The 24,742-nt window shown below is 51.0% G+C and overlaps 1 protein-coding gene across 1 annotated transcript; it reads right to left on the bottom strand.

Moving 5' to 3' along the window:
• Positions 1-21,336: 21,336 nt before the first annotated feature.
• On the bottom strand, positions 21,337-24,224 carry LOC103650663 (exocyst complex component EXO70B1). Its single transcript, XM_008676220.3, has one exon. The coding sequence runs from the start codon at positions 23,653-23,655 to the stop codon at positions 21,622-21,624; it is 2,034 nt and encodes a 677-aa protein (XP_008674442.3). The 5' UTR covers positions 23,656-24,224; the 3' UTR covers positions 21,337-21,621.
• Positions 24,225-24,742: the final 518 nt, after the last annotated feature.

Genomic DNA, 24,742 nt, shown 5'->3' with positions numbered 1-24,742 from the left:
ATTCTTGCGTCTTATGGGGGCTTCTCCAGGGTCCAAACTTGGTTACGGGTGAAGTTGTTTAGTTCTTCATGCATGGTGATCAGCCAGTCTGGATCATGTAGCGCCTCATCTATACATGTAGGCTCAACACAAGAAACAAAGGAGTGATGTTCAATAAAAGAAGCATGTTTATGTGATCGAGTAATAACCCCTTGTGAAGGAATCCCAATGATTTGGTCTTTCGGGTGTGCTTGAAGTAGTGATGAGTTTCTTCTGTCAACCACTAGGGAAGAAGATCCTGGAGCATCAACATATTCGACTTGTACCCTTGCTTGTTCATGAGAGACAAATGTATCTTCATTTGCATGCCTCTCATCTTTTCATCATCTTGTGGTACACTTGATGAAGAAGGCCTGTCAATGTTTTGCACCTCTTCTTCATCTTCTTTTGGTTTGATAGCTCCAATTGGCATGTTCTTCATGGCTTCCCTAAGTGGCTCATCACCTACATCATCAAGATTTTCATGTGCTCCTTGGGAGCCATTAGTCTCATCAAATTCCTCATCATATGTTTCTTGTACTACGCCAGTGGCATGATTGAATACTCGATATGCTTTGGACTTTGATGAATAACCCAATAGAAGACCAATATCACAACGTCTTTGAAACTTCCCTAGGTGATGGCGTTTCTTGTAAATGTAGCATTTGCATCCAAACACCCGGAAGAAGGAGACGTCTGGCTTTTTCCCATTTAGCAGTTCATAGGGAGTCTTCACAAGCAGCCGGTGAGGAAATAGCCTGTTTGATGCATAACATGCAGTGTTGATAGCTTCAGCCCAAAACCTCTCCGGTGTGTTATACTCATCAATCATTGTTCTTGCAAGTGTGATCAAGGTCCTGTTTTTCCTTTCAACAACTCCATTTTGTTGAGGTGTATATGTTGCTGACACTTCATGCTTGATCCCAATCTCATCACAATATTCATGTGCCTTGGTGTTGTCAAATTATTTACCATTATCACTTCTAATCTTCTTGATCTTGCAATCAAATTCATTTTGAGCTTTCTTGGCAAACTTCTTGAATATAGATGCAACTTTAGATTTATCATGGAGAAAGAACACCCAAGTGTATCTTGAGAAATCATCAACTATCACTAGACAGTAGAGGTTGCCACCAGCACTTACATAATTTGTAGGTCCAAATAAATCCATATGAAGTAGTTCTAGTGGCCTTGATGTTGGCATGAAAGCTTTTGTAGGATGTGTGTTAGCAACTTGCTTCCTAGCTTGACATGCACTACAAGGCTTTTTCTTTTCAAATACAACATCCTTTAATCCTCTAACCATGTCCTTCTTTAATACTTTCTTGAGTGTGCTCATTCCAACATGTGCAAGCCTCCTATGCCAAAGACATCCAAGTGATGCTTTGGTAAAGAGGCAAGTTCTTAAGTCTGCATATTCAGAGGTGAAATCCACTAAGTAGAGATTGTTGTATCTAAATCCTTTGAACACCATTGATTCACCATCCATTTTTGATACAATAACCTCTGTTGGAGTGAATAAGCATTGAAGTCCAAGATCACAGAGTTGACCCACTGATAATAAGTTGAAGCTCAAAGGTGAAACCAAGAGAACATTTGAAATTGATAGATCATTTGAAATTGCCACCTTGTCAAGTACTTGACCTTTCCCTTTTGAATTATCCCCAAATGTGATTTTGTCTTGTCCATCAACATTCTCATCAAGTGAGGTGAACATCCGTGGGTTGACTGTCATATGTTGTGTGCATCCACTGTCAATAACCCAATGGCTCCCACCGGTCTTGTAGTTCACCTACATCCACAGACAAATCAATAATGAGTTTTGAGGGCTCTATATTGCATAGGACCAGTGACTTTCTCAATCAAGGACTTTGCAACCCAAATTTGTCTAGGTCTACTCTTGCTTGGTGGACCTAAGAATGTAACCTTGACTTTTCCATTTGCTACTTTTCTTAGAACATAATGAGCATTGAAAGCAAATGGTCTTGAGTGCTTAGGAAAGGGAGTTGGTGGTTTGGCTTTGCAGTTGTGGGCAAAGTTGTTAGAGTATATGGGGCCCATGAGGCCCATGTATGAATATGATATAGCCACCCTCTAGGGTTGGCCCAATTAGGGTTTCTATTCTATCCAACATGGTATCCAGCTAGGTTTTCTTTTTCCTCCCACCAGCCGCCGCCGCCCCTCCAGCCGCCGCCGCCGGCCAGGCACGCCGCGCCCTGCCTCGCGCGCTCCCAGGCCGCCCGCCCCTGCGTGCCGCCACGCGAAGACGCGTCGGCCGCGTCGTGCCCCGCCTGCAGGGCCACGCAGCCGCGCGCTGACGTGCCGGCAGCGCCCACGACGTGAGGCCGCGCCGCGACTTTGGCTGTCGCGCCCGTCACGGCGAAGTAGCGCCGCCGTCTCAGCCTCCGCTGCACCAAGCGCCCTGCCCCTGCTCATCCGGCCGGACCCGACGCCGCCCCGACGTCCCGCCCTACACCCCACGCGCCAGGACGCCAGGAACCCGACTGCTCAGCCGTGCCCCTGCAGGCCCCAACACCATCGCGCCGCCAACCGCCGCCGCCCCCTCCATGGCCAGCGACCAACAGCCTCCTCCTCCCCCCTCCTATCTCCAAATGTTTCCTCCCCTCACCTCTTCCTCCTGGGCACGCGCAGCAGCCCCTGCCGCTCGCGCCGCTGCATCTCCGCCACACGCCGCCGCTGCCTACCCTGCGCTCGGGCCGGCGTGGGGGGCAGGGACTCTCACCTCTGCCCTTGCTGCTGTGGCGGGCGAGGCTCCCGCGGGGGTGGAGGGTCAGGAGGACCTTCCCCCTCCGATCCCCCCTCCGCCGATCGTTGATCTGCCTCCTGTCGTCGATCCGCCACCTCCTACACCGGTCCCCCAGCACGAGTACACCGTCGCCACCCTCGCCGCTGCCCGCGCGGAGCACGCGGCGCGATAGGCCCGCCTACGGGAGGCGGCCCTCATGTGGGAATGCGAGCGCGAGGCCACCGACGCTATCGCTGCTCAAATTGCCGCGGCGGAGCAGCTCCTCGCCTCACCAGCGGCCCACGACGGCGGGGCCACCTCTCATGCCACGGGCGTCATGCACGGCATCCCGGTCGCGCCGGTCGTCGGAGCCGGGCACTCCACGACCTCCGCCACCATGGTGCCCTGGAACGACCCGGTCGACCCACTCGTGGCTCAGCTCCACCTTCAGGCTGGGGGTGTCCAGAACATTCGCCTGATGGTCCCCGTCGTCCTGGAGGCTGACTCGCCGTCCTACACTCGCTGGCGGGACCTGCTCCTCCTTACCCTTCGCCGCTACGCCCTGGACGACCACGTCCTCTGCGACCCCACCGACATGGCGTGACCGCCGTGTGGGGGCGCCTCGACAGCATCGTGCTCGCCTGGATCGTGGGGACGATCTCCATCGACCTCCACAGCCTCCTCCGGAACCTTCCTCATGCTCGAGCTGCCTGGCTAGCCATCGAGGGCCAGTTCCTTGGCAACGCCGAGGCCCGGGCTCTCCGCCTCGACGCGACCTTCCGCACCTTCGTCCAGGGGGACCTAAACGTCAGTGACTACTGCCGCACAATGAAGACCATGGCGGACTCACTTGGCGATCTGGGCTGCCCCGTGGAGGACCGCACCCTCGTCCTCAACGTCCTCCGCGGCCTCAGTGATCGCTATACCCACCTCCGGTCGTTGATCATGCGCCAGCGCCCCTTCCCCACCTTCCTCCAGGTCCGCGACGACCTTGCTCTGGAGGAGATCACTCTGGGTGCTCAGGCTGCATCGATCTCCGGCCCGGGGTCCTCATCTTCCTCGACTGCGCTGGCAGCTACCACCCCGACCCGTCCACCCGGGCCAAGCGGGGGCGGCGGGTCCTGAGGTGGTAGAGGCGGGGGTGGTGGAAGTCGTCGTCGCCGTGGTGGACGTGGTGGCGGTGGCGGTTCTGGGGGGCAGCGCTGGCAGTGGTGCCCGTGGCCACGCTCCGCCGACGGGACCCCAGCAGGGTGCGCCTTGGCCCACTTTCCACCACCCATGGTCAGGGCGCATCTCCATGTGGCTGTTCCAGGGGTCTGGTTCTGAGGCTCGTCCTCCGGCGGCCATGTTCGCCGGTGCGCAGCCGGGGTTCGCTTCCGCCTCTCCGTCGCCCTAGACCTCGACCCCTGCCGCTTCGCCGTGGCCCACGTCGCCGGCTGCTCCACCGTTTGGGCCGATTGGTTGGGACGCGGCCGCCCTGGCTGCTGCCTTCCAGACTCCCACTCTGACTCCACCGATGGGTCCCGAGTGGATCGCGGACACCGGTGCTACCTACCACATCACTCCTGATCATGGTATACTCACTTCTGTTCGCCCTCCTTCTTCCACTCTTCCGTCGTCCATCATGGTGGCGAATGGCTCGTGTCTTCCTGTCACATCTGTGGGTGTCGCCGGTACTCCAGGCTCTTTTCGCATTCCCGATGTTCTCGTCGCTCCTTCTTTGGTCCACAATCTTCTTTCTCTTCGCCGTTTTACCGCTGATAATTCTTGTTCTGTCGAGTTTGACTCTTCTGGTCTTACTGTGAAGGACTCGGCAACTCGGCGCCCCCTCCTCAGATGTGACAGCACTGGCCCCCTCTACACCCTTCGGCTTCCGCATGCCACCTCTTCTTCGTCTTCGTCGCCTGACATAGCTGCTGGTTTTGCTGCCACCACACCTTCTACTACCTGGCATCGTCGCCTTGGTCACCCCGGACGTGATGCCTTGATGCAGCTTACTCATCGTGCCACTATCCCATGTACTAGATCACACGATGAGCATCTTTGTCATGCGTGCTAGTTTGGCCGCCATGTTTGTCTTCCTTTTTCTTCTTCTTCCTCGCATGCTACTCATGCATTTGAACTTGTACACTGCGATTTGTGGACTTCACCTATTACCAGTATGTCAGGCTACAAATACTATCTTGTGGTGCTTGATGATTTTTCTCATTATGTGTGGACTTTTCCTTTGCGTGCCAAGTCTGAGACTTTTCCCGCCCTCCGCCACTTCTTCGCCTGGGTGACTACTCAGCTCGGCCTCACCATTAAGGCCGTTCAGTGTGACAATGGTCGGGAGTTCGATAACTCCACCTCCTGTGACTTCTTTCTCTCCCACGGGATGCAGTTGCAGATGTCTTTCCCATATACCTCCTCCTAGAACGGCAAGGCTAAGCGCATGATCCGCACGACCAACGACACCATCCGCACTCTTCTTCTCCAGGCGCACCTACCGGCACGCTTCTGGGCCGAGGGCCTCCACACCTCTACCTACCTCCTCAACCGTCTCCCTTCCACTGCGTGCCCGACTCCCACTCCTCACCAGGCACTCTTCGGTACCCCTCCACGCTATGACCATCTCCGTGTCTTCGGGTGTGCTTGCTACCCGAACACCGCTGCCACTGCTCCTCACAAGCTAGCACCCCGTTCCACCCTCTGTGTGTTTCTCGGGTACTCCTCGGACCACAAGGGCTACCGCTGCTTTGACCTCTCCTCTCGTCGGGTCCTCATCTCTCGCCATGTGGTGTTTGATGAGTCCATGTTTCCCTACTCCGGCTCCACCACACCACCCTCCTCCGACCCTGACCTTGACCTCTTCACTCTTTTTCCGACTGATGCGATGGTCGAGCCACCTATACTTCCTCTCTCTGCAGGTACTCGCTCGCCGCCTGTCTGTACTACTCCCGGTTCGGTGCCTTGCCTGAGTCCGGTGGTGTCACCTACGGTGGTGTCGCCTCTCCGTGGGCCCCGTCTCCGACTGCCCCCGGGCCGAGCGGGCCTACACCGCGTGCGGGCTACCAGCGCCAGCCCCTGGTGCCCACGTCGCCGGCCGCGGGACCGCCGCCGCCGGCCCCTCCGACACGCTTCGCCCAGTCGGTACGCATCTACCAGCGCCGGGTAACGCCGCCGGGGTTCGCACCACCGCCGCCACCGTCACCACCACCGCCACCGTCCCCACCGGTGACCTCTCCTCCGGCGGCGCCCCCGGTGGCCCAGTCCCTGCCAGGGACACCTACACCTTCGCTGTGGCCACTAGCGGCACGTGTCGAGACGCCGGTGTACCACCCGCCGCTCCTTCACCGCGACTCGCGGCACGTCCACCCGATGGTGACGCGGCACGCGGCTGGTACCCTGGCGCCCCGGTTCCAGGCGGCCACGTCCAGGGACTCGTAGGTTTCTCCGGTACCCTCCTGCGTCCGCACTGCCCTGCTGGACCCCCACTAGCATCGGGCGATGGAGGAGGAGTACGCGGCACTCGTCGCCAACCAGACGTGGGATCTGGTGCTCCGTCCGCCTGGCGCCAACGTCGTCACCGGCAAGTGGATCTGGACGCACAAGCGGCGGGCCGATGGTACACGATGAGACCTTCAGCCCGGTTGTGAAGCCGGCCACCGTCCGCACGGTGCTCTCACTGGCCCTTGCTCGCTCCTGGCCAGTCCACCAGCTCGACGTCAAGAACGCCTTCCTGCATGGCGCCCTCACCGAGACTGTCTACTGCTGTTAGCCGGCGGGGTTCGTGGACTCCTCTCGCCCTGACATGGTCTGCCAGCTGAACAGATCCCTCTATGGCCTCAAGCAGGCCCCCGGGCGTGGCACTCCAGACTAGCTACGTTCCTGGTGACACTGGGCTTCGTGGAGGCCAAGTCATACACGTCTCTGTTCGTCCACCATCATGGAGCAGAGACTGCCTACTTGCTTCTCTACGTGGATGACATCGTCCTCACCGCCTCCAGTCAGTCACTTCTTCGCCGCCTCATCGACGCGCTTCAGCGAGAGTTTCCGGTCAAGGATTTGGGTGTGCTTCACCATTTCTTGGGGGTCACTGCTGAGCCTCGCCCCTTAGGACTCCTTCTCCACCAGAGGCAGTACATTCTTGACATTCTAGAGCGAGCCAAGATGATTGACTGCAAGCCCTGCTCCACCCCAGTCAACATGCATGTGAAGCTCTCTGAGGTCGAGGGTGACCCAGTCGAGGACCCCACCGGGTACAGGAGTCTTGCTAGTGCCCTTCAGTACCTCACCTTCACCAGGCCGGACATCTCCTACGCCGTGCAGCAGGTCTGTCTCCATATGCACGACCCTCGGGAGCCCCACCTCGCGGCTCTTAAGCGCCTCCTCCGCTACCTCCGGGGCACCGTCGACTACGGGCTGCTTCTTCACCGATCAACCGCCTCCGAGCTGGTCGTCTACACCGACGCTGACTGGACCGGGTGCCCAGACACTCGGCGCTCCACCTCCGGCTATGCCGTCTTCTTAGGCGGCAATCTGGTGTCCTAGTCGTCGAAGCGCCAACCGGTCGTCTCCCGCTCGAGCGCCAAGGCGGAGTACCGTGCCGTGGCCAAAGGCGTGGCAGAGGCTGCGTGGCTCCGCTAGCTCCTCGCCGAGCTCCATAGTCCCCTCTCCAGGAGCATGTTGGTCTACTGCGACAACGTCAGCGCCGTCTACCTCTCCACCAACCCGGTGCAGCACCAGCGGACCAAGCATGTGGAGATCAATCTTCACTTCGTTCGAGATCGCGTCATCGTCGGCGATGTTCGGGTACTCCACGTGCCGACCACCTCCCAGTTTGCTGACATCTTCACCAAGGGTCTTCTGTCCTCGACCTTCGTCGAGTTTTGCTCCAGCCTCAACATCAGTAGTGGCTAGTTGAGTCTGTGAGGGGATCCTATGGTGTGTTGTACTTCTTCTCTTCGAGTCCAGTCTGTGAACTCCACTGCGACGTAAGTTCAGACTGCGGGGGGGTGTTAGAGTATATGGGGCCCATGAGGCCCATGTATGAATATGATATAGCCACCCTCTAGGGTTGGCCCAATTAGGGTTTCTATTCTATCCAACAAAAGTGACCTTCTTTTCCACACTCAAAGCATTTGATAGACTTATGAGTCTGCTTTGGTTTATATTGAGTAGTAGCTTTCTTTTGCACAAAAGAATTGTATCCAATACCACTCTTGTTGTTTTTCATGACACTGTTCATGAGCAATTCATTTTGGAGTTATTGGCCCTTGTTGAACTTTTGCACACTTGTTGCAAGATGTTCATTTTCACTCTTAAGTTTCTTGACCTCATTTTTAAGCCTTTCATTATCCACTGCCAACTCATTGTTGAAATCATTGTTCTCAATGGCAACCTTTCCTCTAGTAGTTGCATCAGTCAAGTATCTCTTCAATTTTTGGTTGTCTAATGTCAAGACTTCAACTTTTTCGGTCAGTTCATCATGTAGACTAGTTTGATCTCCTTGACTCAAATCATCACATGAGGTTGCTACATCAATCTTAACAATAGGGTTAACAGCCTCATGTGTATTTCAAGATAAAAGTTCATTTTCAACAAGAAGATTATCATGATCAAATTTAATCTTAGTATAGTCTTCCTTAATTTTCACTATTCTATCTTTCAACTCCCTGTTAGCTTCATTTAACTTGTCACATTTATCCATAGCATCTTTTAGGGAGGATGTAAGCTCATTTACAGTGGATGCCATAGTTTTGTTTTCTTCTTTCATTTCATCACTAGCTTTCATAACTATGTCATATTTGGCATTCAAAAATTCATTTTCATCTTTCAACTTATCACATTTAGCTTTTGACTTCCTAATGATTTGAGTGTATTCTTTAAGCAAGTCAGCTAGTTCATCATAGGAAGGTGAAGAAAATTCATCATCACTATCACTATCACTATCATCAATAATATCATTATCATTTTGTACCTTTCGTTCACCTCTAGCCATGAGGCATAGGTGAGAAGTCGATGATGGTGATGGTGGTGGTGAAGAGAAGTCCCCAGCGATGGCGGTAACTTTTTCATCATTTTCTTCTTCACTTGAAGAAGATCCACTTGATGACTCAATATCAGTGAGCCAGTCACCAACAATATATGCCTTTCCATTTTTCTTTTTGTGGAGCCTCTTGTGCTTCCCATCCTTCCTCTTGAAGAATCTCTTTTCCTTTTTCTCATCATCGCTGTCATCTTCTTTCTTGCCCTTGAACTTGTTCTTCTTGGGCTTATTACATTGATGAGCAAGATGACCAAGCTCTCCACAATTGTAGCAACCCATTTCAGAAATGGGCTTTCTTTTGCTGGAAAAGAATTTCTTCTTTCTTGAGTCAAATTTGATGCCTTCTCTGTTGAGCTTCTTTAACATCTTGGTGGTCTTCCTCACCATCAAGGCAATGTTAGCATCAAGGTCATCATCACTTGAGGATTCTTCCTCAATTTGTACTTTAACTTTTCCTTTTCTTTCCTAATTTGCTTTGAGAGCCAAATCCTTTCTCTTGGAAGATGACTCATCCTTGTCATTGATGTGCATGTACATCTCATGAGCATTGATCTTTCCCAATATCTGTGTAGGAGTGGCAACTGAAAGATCCATCTGATGCAGCACAGTGACAATGTGTCCATATTTGTCATTTGGGAGGACACTGAGAATCTTCCTCACAACATCCGGTTGTGAAATTTGTGTAAGCCCCAAGCCATTTACTTCCTCTACAAGAATATTGAGACGTGAGTACATAGCATTGGCATTTTCATTAGCAAGCATTTGAAAAGAATTTAATTTTCTCATAGCAATGTGATATCTCTCCTCACACTCACTTCTAGTTCCTTCATGTAGAGCACATATGTCCATCGACAAATCATGAGCATTTTTATGGTTTCTAACTCTATTAAACACATCTTTGCAAAGGCCTCTAAAAAGGGTGTTTTTGGCCATATCATTCCATTTCTCATAGTTAAACTCTTCACCTACAAGATTTGTGGGATCTCTAGGTTCGAGGAATCCTTGTGTGGCGGCTTTGTAGACACCAATGTCTATAGCCTCTAAATATGCTTCCATACGAATTTTCCAATATGGAAAATCGTCACCATAAAAAACGGGAGGAGGTCCATCCCCACCGGACATTGTTACTCAAGCGGTTAAGCTAATCTAAGAGCAACAAGGCTTTGATATCAATTGAAAGGATCACGATGCCCAAGAGGAGGGTGAATTGGGCTTTTCTAAAAATCAACACTAATTAAAACCTAAGCAAGAGCCCAACTTCACCCAACAACTAGCACTAAGAGAATAATACTAGAAATACAATAATGCTAAGGCAATACTTCAAATACTTGCTAAACAAATACACAATGTAAAATGCTCGAATTAAGTGCGGAATGTAAAGCAAGGTTTAGAAGACTCCAATTTTTCCCGAGGTATCGAAGAGTCGGCACTCTCCCCTAGTCCTCGTTGGAGCACCCACGCAAGGGTATCGCTCCTCATTGGTCCTCGCAAGAACCAAGTGCTCACTACGAGATGATCCTTTGCCACTCTGGCGCGGTGGATCCCTCACGACCGCTTACAAACTTGAGTCGGGTCACCAACAAGATCTCCATGGTGATCACCGAGCTCCCAATGCCACCAAGCCGTCTAGGTGATTCCGATCACCAAGAGTAACAAGTCGTAGACTTTCGCTTGACCAAGAGAAGCCTAATGCAAGTGGTGTGTGCTCTAGGTGGCTCTCGCTAGTGCTAATGAGGTCCAAATGCGGGATTAAGATTCTCTAATCACCTCACTAGGCTTTGTGGTGCTTGCAATGCTCTACCAATGTGTAGGAGTAAATGTGGGCAGCAAGGCAATGAATATGGTGGGTGGAGGGGGTATAAATAGCCCTCACCCACCAACTAGTCGTTACCAGGAATTTGTTGTGCATGGGCGCATCGGACAGTCCGATGCGCCACCGGTGCGCCAACGGTCGACTCCAACGGCTAGTTCTGACAGCTATCCGTTGGGCAGATTGCACACCGGATAGTGAACAGTCACCGTTCGGTGCGCATAGGACAGTCCGGTGCGCTGTCCTTTGTGCCACTAAAATTCAACTTCCAAACCCTGCGTTCTCGGGTTTCTGCGCGGGGGAAAACCCTTCCCCGGGCCAACCTAGCCCCACCTAACAGAGGGCGCACCGGACAGTCTGGTGCCCCACAGATAGAAACCCTAATTTCTTTTTTCTGCTGATTTTCAAATTGGTTTTCGTTCTAACTCGTGAGTATGTTCTAGAGTGACACCTAGCACCATATGTGAGTGTGAATATGCACCAACACTACACTAGAACTCTCTTGGTCAAACTACTCATCGACAACCCCTCTTTATAGTACGGCTAAAACAAAATAAAAGACCTAACTATATCGCGAGTGTCCGCAACTCCTTGACACTCGGAATACGAAGACCTTCACTTTTGTTTCGTCGCTTTAGCCGTCGCTTCAAGTTCTTATCTCCAAGATTGTTTTCACCATTATAGTACATCTACCTGTAATGCGACCTAACTTGCCATTTGTCTCTGCAAAACACACGTTAGTCACATATAACATTACATTGCCATTAATCACTAAAACCATCCAGGGGACTAGATGCTTTCACGATGTTCTTCTCAATTGAGCATCAATCAACCATGATATGAAATTCTAGTTGTCAAAATGACCACTACAACATTTGCTAGGTCATGAGTTCATCTTAGCTAAAGAATCCAAACTACTTTCAGTGGCATTTTAGGTGTTGATAGTTCATCTTAGCTAAAGAATCCATCTATTTTCATAAGGAAAACACAACTTGAATCAAGTAGTGCAATGGTCAAACTGGATGGTCACACTAATATAGGCACCTTGCTCTAGGAACCTAAAAAATATCACAGAATTAAGAAAAGCAATAGTGTCCCTCAATTCTTTTAAAGCATCAAAATGCAATACAGTCTAAAATTAGACACCACAAGCAAGTAACCCGCTTTAAGATAAGTATCCCAATCGCAACCAAAATCTAAAATGCAAGGCAGAGATAATGGAACTGGATGCCACAGTACAAACTGGGTGCTAGGCTACATAAACAAAAGAAAAATGTGAAGAGTTATACCAGAGTATTTCTCAAGAGCTTTTTAGTCTGCAAGGGCTAGTGAGTGGAACCGTATATTATCATGTGATGAACTGGAGGATATCACAAGATGGAACTCCTAGAAGATCCCAAAAGAGTCAAACCAAGAGGCTGCTCGGCGGAACTCTGAAGGAAACCACATCCATCTTGTCGTGAATCAAGAACAAGCAATGACATCTGGGTGCCCGCGACATCGAATCTGCAAAAGACAAAAAGGGTTTCCATCAAGAACAAGTTTTAGATTTTTTAGAAGTCATGATAAACTAAACAATGAAAACTTTAATATTACAATATAAATTAAAACATGCTTAGTTTACCAGTGCTATAGAAAATCGTAAAGTATCAGTTCTATTGAAGCACATATTTTGATGTGTTGTTTCCAAATTTTATGCCCACTTTAACTTACCTGGAAAGTATGCACAACCTACAAAATAAGATTTTAAATCAATAAACATGAATCTTTAAGAACAAAGCATGGATTGCCCCGAAAACATCTACCCGAAAAACTCGTGTCTATCCCTAATAGGGTAATACCTTGAGGTAATGCAATTTAGAAAATAATTACTATTGCACCAGAAAATTGCTTCCCTTTGCTCTAGAGCCTCTTCACCTTCAAACCTCATTTGAATCTCATCCCTATATGGTAATGTCATATTAATGATTCCATATAGCAACCACAGGGGACAAAAAACTCAACTGGACTTGTCCTGAGAGCAGTAATTCAAAAGACAATTCTATTAAATGAAAGCCATGCATATTTGAACAAAAATAAAATAGCACAAGGCCTAACAGAATTCAGGAATTATCAAGTAGGAAGGGAAGATAAAGAGCGAGCAAACCTGTTTGAATACTTACAAATATGTGTTGGAATTCCCTGCCAATTTCTGATTGGACCCAGATGGCTTTTACAATGAGATAATCACAAAGAAGACAAACAGGTAAAGCAGATTTCGGTTACTCAAGTGAAGAAGTTAGCCTAGTCAAAAGTAATAATTCAAAACTGACATGCATGTATGTTTCTATAGAAAAAAACTCAGTAATGTCATAAGCTTGTTGAACCCAAGGATAGCCATTAGAGGAAGTGCCCATGGAGGTGGCAACCAGTTGTTAGGTGGTGGACGCATACTTTTCTCTCTTATAGAGTAGTAAAGATTATCAAGAAGGTTGCAACATTTAGATGTGACCAAAGAATTGAGATAGCAGGTTCCATTTGACAAGAATAAGATACCAAATCACTGCTGCACTACTCAAAGGAAACACGGATCTGTAGATACATAAACCACATATGGAATAGAACTGGACAAAGAATTTTCTATTTAAGAAATAAATATAGACGCTATACAACAAACCATGAGAACTATATGAACTATAAGACCTATATCATCTAAAGCGTGTCAGGTTTTCATCTCTGGAGGCATTCTAACATCTAAGCTAGGACCAAAAGGCCCACAGTCTCGGTTCTAATATATTATAGTGATAAAAAAATGAACAATACCTACTGTCCAGAATTTGTGAAGAAAATTAGCTTGAAAAGAATAACAATTTTAGTACAAGATCAACAACACCATTCACACACGGGAAATGGGCTAAAACCTGAAGCAGTTTAAGATCTTTGGCCTAAATGTGTGTTGCAATCAGGATTTGTTAGCGGGAGATATTTACACTGATACACAAAGCAAGAGATATTTACACTATTACTATGACAGCAACACTGCCAGGAACCAAAAATAAAAGGGTTGAAATAGACAGTGGAATAGGAATGTGATATGATTCAGCATGTGCGAGAACAAGTCTCAGTATTCGTGACACTCCTTGCAAGCAAGGAATTCAACATCTAAAATGCTCATGATCTCAACAATTATGCAGCATGTTACCACACTTGGGGCATGTAATGTGAATGTGGAGAGGTCAATCCGATTAACACCAGTTGTTACTTAGAATTTATGGTCCGGACACTGGATTGCCAAAATTTGCATCCCAGTATTGTCAAACATCGAACCAAGTGTGGTAACATTATTCTTTCACTTTTATTACTTGCAAAAAAGGATAACAAACACTTCTTATATCTGAATGAGCACTAAACATAAGTGGTTTGCTCAATTGTGTGTTAAAATAAATACACACAGATTGAGCACTGAGTTTTGGAAATAAAATTAGAGGAAGCAGGGATATATTGTCATAAAGAGTACTTACAAGATTTGGAGCATTCCCCTTGCAAGTCAGTATTCAAACATCTGATGACTAAATCAGCAAGGCAGCAAAATCAAGCAACAGTTAAGCTAGCCTCGCTAACTTACAGAGACTAAGGACCAAACCGTGCTTACTAACAGAAACAGAAAAAATCCGATTATGAAAACAACAACAGAACAAACTAAAGCAAATAATCGAATCTGACAGTGAACAAACTGAAAGGGAACAAGAATATAAAGAAACAATTATGGTGATGGCAAACATTCACTACCTTGTCAATGTAGCCATTTATTCTTTTTAGCACTGATTCGTCCATTATTTCTGTCAAAATATAACAAGCATGCTAAATGCAGGTAAGGTAGCTGGTTCTTGGAGATCACGTGTTTCGACTCTAAATATTGGAAAGAAGCCCTTAGTTGGGAATATTTCCCTATTTCTTGTGTATCCACGACTCTGCTCCGTGCAATATGACATGCTGAAAAGCTCATGCGCATGCTACTTGCAGCTTCCAGCCAACATTCAAGATCATCGAGGATGGAATGATGTCAAGGAGGTCACTGGTCCCAAGATCGATGAATTATAGCTCGTGCCATCAAGACAGTGAGGCCAGGATGAGAAATGACCTGAAAAAAAAATGTGCACAAATTAGTATGCTATTTATGAATGAGGAACCCCCTTCTATACAAGTGGATACTCAGCATGCAGAATAGAGCTATTCTAGTTGTAAATAACCATTTCATGCAGTGAATGTGAATCTGCTCATACTTCATCAGTAAATCAAGACCAATGTACACTCATTCATATGGAGTGATTGTTCTAAATAATCCTTTACTACTTTATACAATTCCTATTACTAAATGTTCAGGGAATCATATATTTGAATCTCTTGCTATAATACCTATTCTATATGTAAGAACTTTATTGCAACCTACCTAGGTTCATTGGGAGACATTGTACACTTACTATAGAAAATCACCTTGACCAGTGCCTATACATAGGACCTTAGTGGCAAGCTGATACTGAAGCAGTAGTAAAAGGAATAAACATGCAGAGAGGGCAAGTAAAAAGGTAATAAAAAAGGCAAGAACAACAGAAGGGTCCCAGTTCCGATGGGCGCATGGGCAGGAAGGTAGGCAGAAGTTTTAGAGTAACAGCGTGTGAGAGCGCGCTTTCTGTTTATGACTTGCATTGTGTGTCGTCCCTCTGCAGCCATATATACGCCCATCATTCCTGCACTGTACCAGAGAGCCGGCATTTCTGAGCACAAAAATGCATGCATGGTTCGTTGTCGCTTGGTGCTTGGAGCTCGCTCTAAATTCGTCATGCGGTGAGGACACTGTTATCCCAGGTGTCGTCGGCCATGTGCATAGAGTGGTTGCGGGATGCGGGTCGAGGAGGGGCATACGATCGTAGCGGTGACAGAAGGGACAGACCAGGAACGGGGAGGCTAGAAGCGGCGCTGGTGTGGGAGGAGAAGGCAGACTCAGGCGGGGTTGGTGGTCGGAGGGGGACGACGAGGAGAAGGCAGCTGCAGCGGTGGCGAAGTCGCACGCGAGGTCGGTGGTGAGGGGCTGATATCTAGTGGCAAGCCACGGCGCTCAGGGAGGCCGTCCACGGCGCCGTGGCTGAGGGCGGGTCATCCTCGTCGGTGAAGGAGTTAGGGTTGATGTCATGGGATTGGAGGCGGCGAGGTCGGAGATCGACGCGAGCTCCACCTAGACCTCGCGCTCCCTGTCTTCGCGGCCATCGGCGTAGCGCTTGAACTGGCGGGTCTCCATTTGTTCGGTTGCCTTCTCCAGCTGCAGGCGCTCGATCATGAGCATGGCCTCGCTGGACGACATCTTCATGGAGGCCCTCTTGGCGGCGGGCGAGGTGGAGGGTGCTGATGACAGCGTGCCTCAGCGCTAATGTGGAGGAGGTTTTTGGGGGAGCTTCACGTGGCTGATGGCGGAGAGCGGGTGCGTGCGGGGGACCAGGGGCGCTGATGGCGGAGAGCGGGGGCGGGGGCACAGTGTAGTTGTGGACGCCCTCGTTAGGCTCATATAGAATAGTCCTCTAAATTACTGAAATCATCACATGTTGTCATACACAACATGAACATTAAATAGAAACTCGAGAGGGATTGGGGATTAGGTTTTCCGTTACCGGATTTTGTTTTTGCCTCTTTTGTGAAATAGCAAAGAGCATATTCCGACAGCTTGGTCGACAGGGGTGGAGGCCGGTGCAGACCTCAATGCGGCGGGGGTGTCATTTGATCAAAATGTTTCATATGGCCACAAAGCTTAGTAATTATAATTCAGTTGCCATGTAGTCGCCTATAGCTTTCTTTGCACTGCAGTTTGGGGTGTTAATAACTTGGTTATCTGGCACACCCTTTTTTTAACACAATCAAGTTTGATTCCTACCACTATCAGTTTGAACTACAAGAATTTTACAGGAGCACTATCAATTTAAGAACATCACTGGCCTAGGAGAAATGGAATCAGCTGGATCCTTTTTTTCTTATGTAAAATCAATCCAAAAGCAAAATAAATTAATACTTATGCAATCTGAAAATCTAAAACGGATTTAATGAATTCCAGTGCAGTACGATACCTTTTTTCTTTAATGGATTCATTAGTGAATAAAGCATCAGGAGAGGAGTAACAGGCAATCCAAATGGGCATCACCACTCAGAGAATCGAAACAAAACAAAAGGGCAAGCTAGGCTTTAGTGATTAGTCAACCATCATCATCGCCTCACTCTTACCTTTGTCTCACCAGCTATTCTCTCGCCTCGTGGAGTTGTTTCCTCATGACGGCCTCATCATCAAGTACTGAAAAAGCAGAAAAAATCAAATCAAAATTAGCATGATCTACCCCAATGTCTTTACAACCACTTAATCCCTGAAGCATAGTAAGAACAGTAAGGAACCAGATAAGGAACAGGAACAGAGGGAGGGAGCCATGGGGAGAGACATCCATCACAAGAGTAACAAAGGGAACAAAGTACAAACACACGCTTGTGCTTGAGGAGTCGGAGGTCGCGGGCCTTGATGGCCTCTTGGAACGGACAGAGGCAGGTCTTGTGGATCTACTCCTTGTACCTGGCCAGCTCCTAGTCCAGCTTCTTGATCTTCTCGTCCACCGTCTCGCCCCACATGGAGATGGGACTTGGGGAGCTGGTAGGGTTGCTGATGGAGGGCACCATGGAGGTGGCCCAGAGGGCGGTAACGTCGTGTACAGAGCGGCCCGCGCCGGTAACGGACCTGGAGCCCACCTCGACGAGAGCTCCTGCCATGGGCTTGATGGGGAAGAGCTCCATGGTGGTTGGATAGGGCACGTGTGGGCGCAATGGCGGTTGCGGCGCGTTGCCACTCTGAGTCGTGCCGCCATGCCAGATCTGGATCTCACAGGAGCGAGTGGGACGGTGGCGGCGACGGTGGAGAGAAGCGGTGGAGGCATGCGGGGGAGGCGGAGGAGGGGAGGCAGGGGCGAGCTGGGCAGGCGTGGTTCCCCACGATGTTCCACGATGGGAGGAGTGAGGGAAAGGCAGAAGGAGGAGGCGAGGATGGTCGGACCGGCGAAGGAGGCGAGCGAGGCAAGTGGCGTCGTCAAAGGGAGTAGCACGATATGGAGGGATGGATGGGGGGAGCATGGGCGGTGGTCGCGGAGCATCGTTGAGGTAGCGGTTGCAGCGCCAAGGCCGTGGGGGAATAGGGGAGGGAAGGGCGTCGGAGCGAGGGAGGGGAGGCACGCAGATTTGCATGGTGAGGGGGGGAGCGGGAGACGGCGGCGCTGACGACGGAGGCAGACACGGGCGACAACGGCTGGCGCGGGGGAAATCACGAGTGGGGGCATGGTAGCGCGGCGTGCCACTGTAGGTGGGGCCACGCGGGCGCGCAGAGGCGGGGGCGCTAGGGGTGAGGAGGGGGTGTCGGGGCGCGGGGGCAAGCGGAACCGCGGTGAAGCAAGGTGGACACCCTCGTTGTACCCTTAAGGTGTAGTAGAGATTATGTGGACAAGACTCACGGATGGCCCCGAACAAGGTTGACTTCAGCCTTCACACCATCGCTGACATCTACGCTGTGCCGCCAAGTGAAGAGAAGCAAGACATGTTGTTGTCCTCCACGCGGTAAACCCGAGCAGCAGCAAGTGCGAGTTTGTGTGCAGGAGGCTTGGGAGTTGGGCCGTGGTGCGCAAGTTTGTGTGCATGAGGCTTGGGAGTTGGGCCATGGCCGCACCGAGCAAGTTTAATAACAGAGTTTATTGTAACTCTTTACCATATCATCTATAGCCAGCAATAAACACACCCATATAATAAAATTGACTCTAAAGTTAGCTCTTAGATGAATCCCTTGTCTCTTTCTCTTTCATTTTTTTTGTCTTGAAGCACATGTATCACCTAGCTCTTGCATAAAAGCCAACTCTCTCTACTTTTTGATGTCTCTCTCTTCCACATAAGCAAAAATACCATGTAAGCAGGCTTATAGCCCATTATTGTACTTGCTCTTATGATTCGGGTTAATCTTTTTCGGGCCACGGCTCGAAATAATTTTGAACTGGGTCGTATCGTGCCTAGATACTAAAAGTTGGGTATGGACCAGCGCAAAATCACGACAGGCCAATGATCGTATCGTCCTAAGCACAACATAGACAAAAAACTTGTTGTATCTAAAAAATATATCTTCAAAATATTAATAACTTTGTTATAGATTAAAAAATCATATGAGAAAGGAAAATCATTTTTTCTATAACTTTTGTGAAGAGATAAGAAATATTGGAGCATGAAATAACTATTTAAACGTAGTTTTCTAATTTGTGCCTCATTTCGTGCGTGTCGGTCCAAGCATGGACCATTAGTCGTGTTGTGCCATCCATCGTACCTAAGTTTGAGGCACGACACGACCCGACCATTCGGGCCATTGCTGATCCGACCTATTTTCCTTCGTATTTTGTCGTGTTTTGGTCTCTTATTTTCGTGCCGTGTTGACCCTAAATGTCCCTAGACCCAAACTTTCAAGTCTAGTTGGGATGAGGTGCACCACTTGGCCTAGACGACATAGCCCTGCTTCAATCCCACAAGATAAACTTTAGCAGCTTTTTAGCTACTTTTAGTCATTTGATGATCTAAACATGAGAGCTACTGGACAGCTTCAGCTCGGCTAAAGCTGTGCTGCAATATGCGGATGACACTATGATTGTGATGGAAGGTGATCCGGTCAGCGTGTGTGCCTTGAAACAGCTACTGGACAGCTTCAGCTCGGCGACCGGTCTGTGCATCAATTTCCAGAAAAGTGTGCTGGTTCCAATTCACATGGAGGAGCCTGCTGTTCAACATTGTGTGTCTTTGCTCGGATGCAGACATGAAGGCTTTCCACAGACATATCTAGGTCTCCCTCTCTCCCTTACAAAAATTAGGCTTTCAACCTTTGTTCCTTACATGGCAAAAACTGACAAATACTTGGCGGGTTGGCAAGCCGCTCTCCTCAATCCAATGGGCCGCCTGGTGCTGATCAACTCGGTCCTGGACAGTCAGCTTGTATACATCATGAGTTCCCTCCAACTGCTACCAGGATTCGTGAAAAAAATTGACAGCAAATGCCGCTCCTTCTTGTGGTCTGGGAAGGACAGTTGCGCAGGTGCAAAATGTCTGGTGGCCTGGGATAGAGTCTGCTCGGATAAGGGAGAAGGGGGCCTGGGCGTCACTGATATGATGACAAGGAACACCTGCCTCCTCCTAAAATTGCTCCATAGGCTCTTCACTGCTGTGGGTTCGTCCTGGGCCACCTGGGCCAGGGGACGCGTCTGCTTGGCTACGTTGACCGGTGACCTATCTAGTAATCACTGGATGACTCTGTGCGCCCTGCTCCCCCTCTACAGATCGATCACTACGTGCTTGATCAAGGATGGGCGGTCGACGGCTTTCTGGTTTGATGCCTGGCACAGAGAAGATGACCTGTCCACCAAATTCCCATCCCTCTTCAGTCACGCCAAGAAACCCGAGGTCAGTGTGCGTGATGTCCTGGAAACTGGCCTTGCTGCACACCTCGTGCCGCGCCTGACCTCGCAAGCCGTCGCGGAGCGCGATGCACTACAGTTGGTCCTCGACGACGTGTTGCTGTCCGAGGTGCCAGACGTGCGCCACTGTCCCATTGCTGGCGCTAGAGGTAATCTACACACAGGAAACCTCTACCGTGTCATGCGCAGTGGCGAGGGGGTGCGCAGTGCTGAGGCTATCTTTGTTTGGCGCAACCAGGCCCCCCCTCGGGTACGTTTCTTTGGTTGGCTTGTCAACAACGGTCGCATCCAGTGCCGCGTTAACCTGGCCAGGAAAAAAATTGTCCAAGATACTACGTGTGAGGTCTGTGGTCAAGCCCCTGAAGACACGGCGCACACCTTCCTCCACTGCGGCTTTGCTTCCAGTTTCTGGGGTGCTCTCGGAGTTCTGATTGCCCCAGACTGCAACAACGTTCTGCTGAGCCTGCTTCGGCCGTCCACTATCCCAGCGAAACACTACAACATGTTTATTCTCCTCTGTTGCTGGCAGCTTTGGAAGCGCAGAAATGCTGTAGTGTTCCGCGGGGAAAGATCCCCACTTGCGACTACCATGTTGTTGTGCCGCTCTGAAGCCGGATTTTGGAGGTCCAGGCTGCGACATGAGGACCACCAGATCGTGGCTGTCTGGTGTCGTGCTTTGCATGTAACGTAGCGTAACCACATCGATGTAATCTAGAACCCCTCCATGTTGTACTGTCAATAGGCTATTTGGCCGCAAAAAGCAATGCAATTCAGGTGGGGAATCTATCCTCCGGTGATATTAAAAAACATGAGAGCTAATGGTGATGTGATAAAATTTAGCACATATTATCTCATAAGCTGCTCAAGGGATGCTAAAAGGAGCTGGGCAAGGGAACCACATTTTCCACCCCATACCCTCCAACCCTATTCTCTCTCTCCGCATTAGGGACATAGATGTCTTTTTATTCCAATATACTAAACTTTATTAGAGTAGTCCAAACACCTCAAGGAGCTAAACTTTAGCACTTCAATTAATATGGCTAAAGCTTAGCAGGAAGCTAAAGTTTATCTCGTGAGATTGAAACAGGACCATAGTGACTGAGATTCTTTCACACATTGGTACACCTACCAGGTTTTGGGCATGTTTGGTTTGTTGTCAGAAAATTTGTCCGGGCTAAGCAATACTTCCGAGGCGTAGGATTTTGATTGTCTGAGGCTCAGATTGTTGCTTAGATGAAAAGCTGCCTCGCAGACAGCAAACAAACACGCCCATAATGTCATCAGACGATACATATATGGTTACAAATTACACAATCAATCTAGCTGTCCTGACATCCTGTTCTTAGTACATCGATCAACTATCATGTTGGACCGAATAACATTTTTTAACAGACAAATAAAAAGAAAACTCTTTTGAAGAGGAAAAACACAATACATTGCTCAATTCGATAATTGATTAGCTGAACCGACCAATCACCAGTGGACGCGTGGCGTTGTCAAACTATAGTGTTTATTATCGTCATGTCTTCTTCCTCGGCATGGACGTGGCGTTGCCGTCGAAGAGCTCGTCGATGATGGTCTCCAAGTCCTCGGCGCTGAGTTTGACGTACTTCTCCGTCTGCCTCCCGGCGCTGAAGTGCTGCGCGAAGCGGCCGAGGAAGGAGCGGTAGGCCGGCACGACGACGGCGGCGATGGAGACGCGCAGCTCCGACTGCAGCTGCTCGTCGCTGACGACCCACGCGCCCTGCGTCCGGTGGATCTCGTCCATGGCGGCGTTGAACTGCTTGAACCGCTCCTTGAGCACAGGCTTCTGCACGTGGCCCTTCACCGTCAGCACGCCGTCGTCCCGGAGCAGCCCCAGCACGCGGCTCCACGCGTCCCGCTGGTAGTTCTTGTGGTACTGCCGCAGGTTGGTCGACTGCTTCCGCGCCCACGCCTCGCCGAGCATGGCGTTGGTCTCCGCCGACCCGCGGATCTTCTGCAGCATGTACCGCCCGTTGTTCATCAGGAAGATGTTGCTCAGCGACGGGTCCTTGTACAGCCGCGAATTGGCCTCCAGGTTGCCGTGCAGCAGCTCCATCACCTCCATCAGCTGCGCCGCGAACGGGTTGTCACTGCCGTCGTCACCGCCGTGGTGGTGCTCGCGGAACACCTGCTCCAGCGTGCTGTTGTACTCGCACGCGTACTTTAGATAGTTCATCACGTAGCGGGTCAGCGGGTGCACAGCGCCGCCCGGCACCGGCTGCTTCCCGGCGTCGGCGCGGATGGAGCTCTCCAGCTCGCGGAAGATGGCGGCGGCGGACTCGCCGAGCCGGGACCGCGCGGCGGCGACCTCGGACTTGAGGTCCGCCAGGCCGGTGTGGCGGCCGTGCTCGCCGGCCGGCTCGTCGGCGGACAGGAAGGCATCGATGACCGGGGACGCGTCGCGGACCGCCTCGTACATGTCCAGCACCTTGAAGAGCTTCTCCGCGGCGCGCTTGGTCGTGGCCACGGCCTCGGTGAAGCTGAGCATGTGCAGCATGACGCAGCGCGACAGGTCCGCGAAGATGCCGCGCCCCACGGCGGCGTGGCGGCCGGCGAAGACGCGCGCGCAGAGGTCGTGCTCCGTGGACAGGCCGACGTTGATGGCGTGCCGGAACGCCTTGGTCCACGTCACGATGACCGCCTCCAGCGCCTCCCACGCCATCCTCGCCACGTCGTCGACGTTGGGCTTGTCGTAGCCGAGCCCCCGCAGCGCCGCGTCGAACGCGTTCCGCCGCGTGACCAGGAATATCTGCGAGCACTCCGTCACGTAGCCCGCGGCGACCATGGCGTCGGCCATGGCGCGGAGCCGGTCCACGGTCTCCGGCGGGTACGGCGGCGCGGGCTCGTCCCGTCCGGCGGCGTCCGGCGGCGCGAGGACGCAGCGGTCGGGCTCGTGCTCGCCCCCGGCCCTGGGGACGCGCGGGCCCTCCAGCAGCGCGTGGAACTCTTCCTCGACGAACGCCATGGCCCGGTGCAGCACGGCCGTGACTCGGCTCACGGCGGCGGCGTGCTTGCCGCCTCCCTCGGGGCTCTTGCCGAGCGCCGACGCGAGCGCCGCGATGCGCGTGACCGCGGCCAGCAGCGCCGGCGGCTCGCCGGCGGCGGCCTCCACGGCCCACTTCTCCTCGGCGCCCTCGGAGCTGGCGACCAGCAGCTCGACGGCGGACGCGAACCTGTCCAGCGTCGCCTCCGTGACGCTCACCGGCGTGCCCTCGTCCTGGCCCGCGAGGAACGCGTCCACCTCCGCCGACAACGCGGCGAGGTCCGGCTCGCCGCAGCATCCCCCTCCCACCGAGCCCGGACCCTCGCCGCCTCCTCGCGCGGCCCCATGGTCACCACCTCCCTCTTGCTCGTCCTCCTCGCTGATGGACTGCTCTCTGGAGCCTCCGTACGGGAGGTCCCTCTTGTCGCGGAGCGCGCCGAGGGAGAAGTTGCGGTCGACCTCCCGGGTCCTGCCGCCGCCCTCGTCGCGGGTTGTCGCCGGCGAGAAGCTGCTGGACTTGTAGGGCGCTTGGCTCCGGCTGTCCATCTCTAGTGGGTGGGCGGCCGAGGGAAGAATGAGCAACGGCGAGGCCAGTGGTTGTTTGTTCGCATGGATGGCTGAGGACGCGTGCAGTGCAGAGCAAGAGAGGCGGTGAGGTGGTGGTGGCTAGAGAGAGAAAGCCGGTTTGCGCGGGAGCTGAGACATCAGGCAGGCACGTTACGCGCCCCGTTTTAGCTGGCCGGCAACGAGAGGTCCAGAGCTATCTCCATGATTCCATGAGCATGTGGGGAGTTTTACGTGTAGATATAAATTCAAAATCAAAAGATTCATATGCTGACTATTGCGGCGGCAACCTCATGTCATGCCTGCCGCCCGCTCTCGGCCCTCATCCAACACAGATCACGCTCACGCATCATGGTGACCCAATGTCATCGCAATTGCTCTTCTGTTCTTGGTCGCCTCCTCCGTCGAGTCAAACTCCTCAGTCCTCTCTAAGGTTGCCGGGTAGAATTGCCCCGCACTAGTGGACATTGAAATTGCAGGGGACATACCATTGCTTTAGTTTGCTCGATATCACAGATTACGGGAAACGGTTTAGCCGAAGAAGACGACGGTGCGGAATACTCTGGTCTGGGACTCTGGAAGTGCCGAGGACATGGCTCCCCACTTCCCCACGACGTGGATGTCATGAATGACTCATGTGGCCTCTAGTTGCCCCCAAACCACCGGAGATACAACGCTGCTTTGACTTCTTGACTAAACAACAACAACTCCAGCTCTTGCCGCTAGAATAGAACCATTTTCAATACATCACTGCCTCACTGGACTGACTGGACTCGACGTAGTGTTCTGGCGCGTCATTTCGACAGGTTCAGATGGGGGATCAGGCTAAGAATTATGTATCATTCTATTTGTAACGTGATGAATAACTGATAACGTTAAATCATGTTTCATGATCGTGCCGAGAAAATTCGAAGCCCTGTACTTGGGTTATAAAAAGAATCATGACGGATCTAGAAATTTAAGATTGGATATTCAGAAATCCAAAATATTAAAAGAATTAGGGCTCAAACTCTTTTTTGTGCCATGCATTATTGATGAAATTATATGGATTTGTAAAAACATGGATATT

This window comes from Zea mays, chromosome 3, assembly GCF_902167145.1.
Source record: "Zea mays cultivar B73 chromosome 3, Zm-B73-REFERENCE-NAM-5.0, whole genome shotgun sequence".
NCBI classification, from domain to species: domain Eukaryota; kingdom Viridiplantae; phylum Streptophyta; class Magnoliopsida; order Poales; family Poaceae; genus Zea; species Zea mays.
The sequence above is the reverse complement of the archived record's forward strand: the minus strand, read 5'-3'. Positions and strand labels throughout refer to the sequence as shown.

Bases quoted from the DNA above. Each gene is read 5' to 3' on its own strand.
- LOC103650663 (XM_008676220.3), bottom strand. From the start codon at position 23,655: ATGGACAGCCGGAGCCAAGCGCCCTACAAGTCCAGCAGCTTCTCGCCG.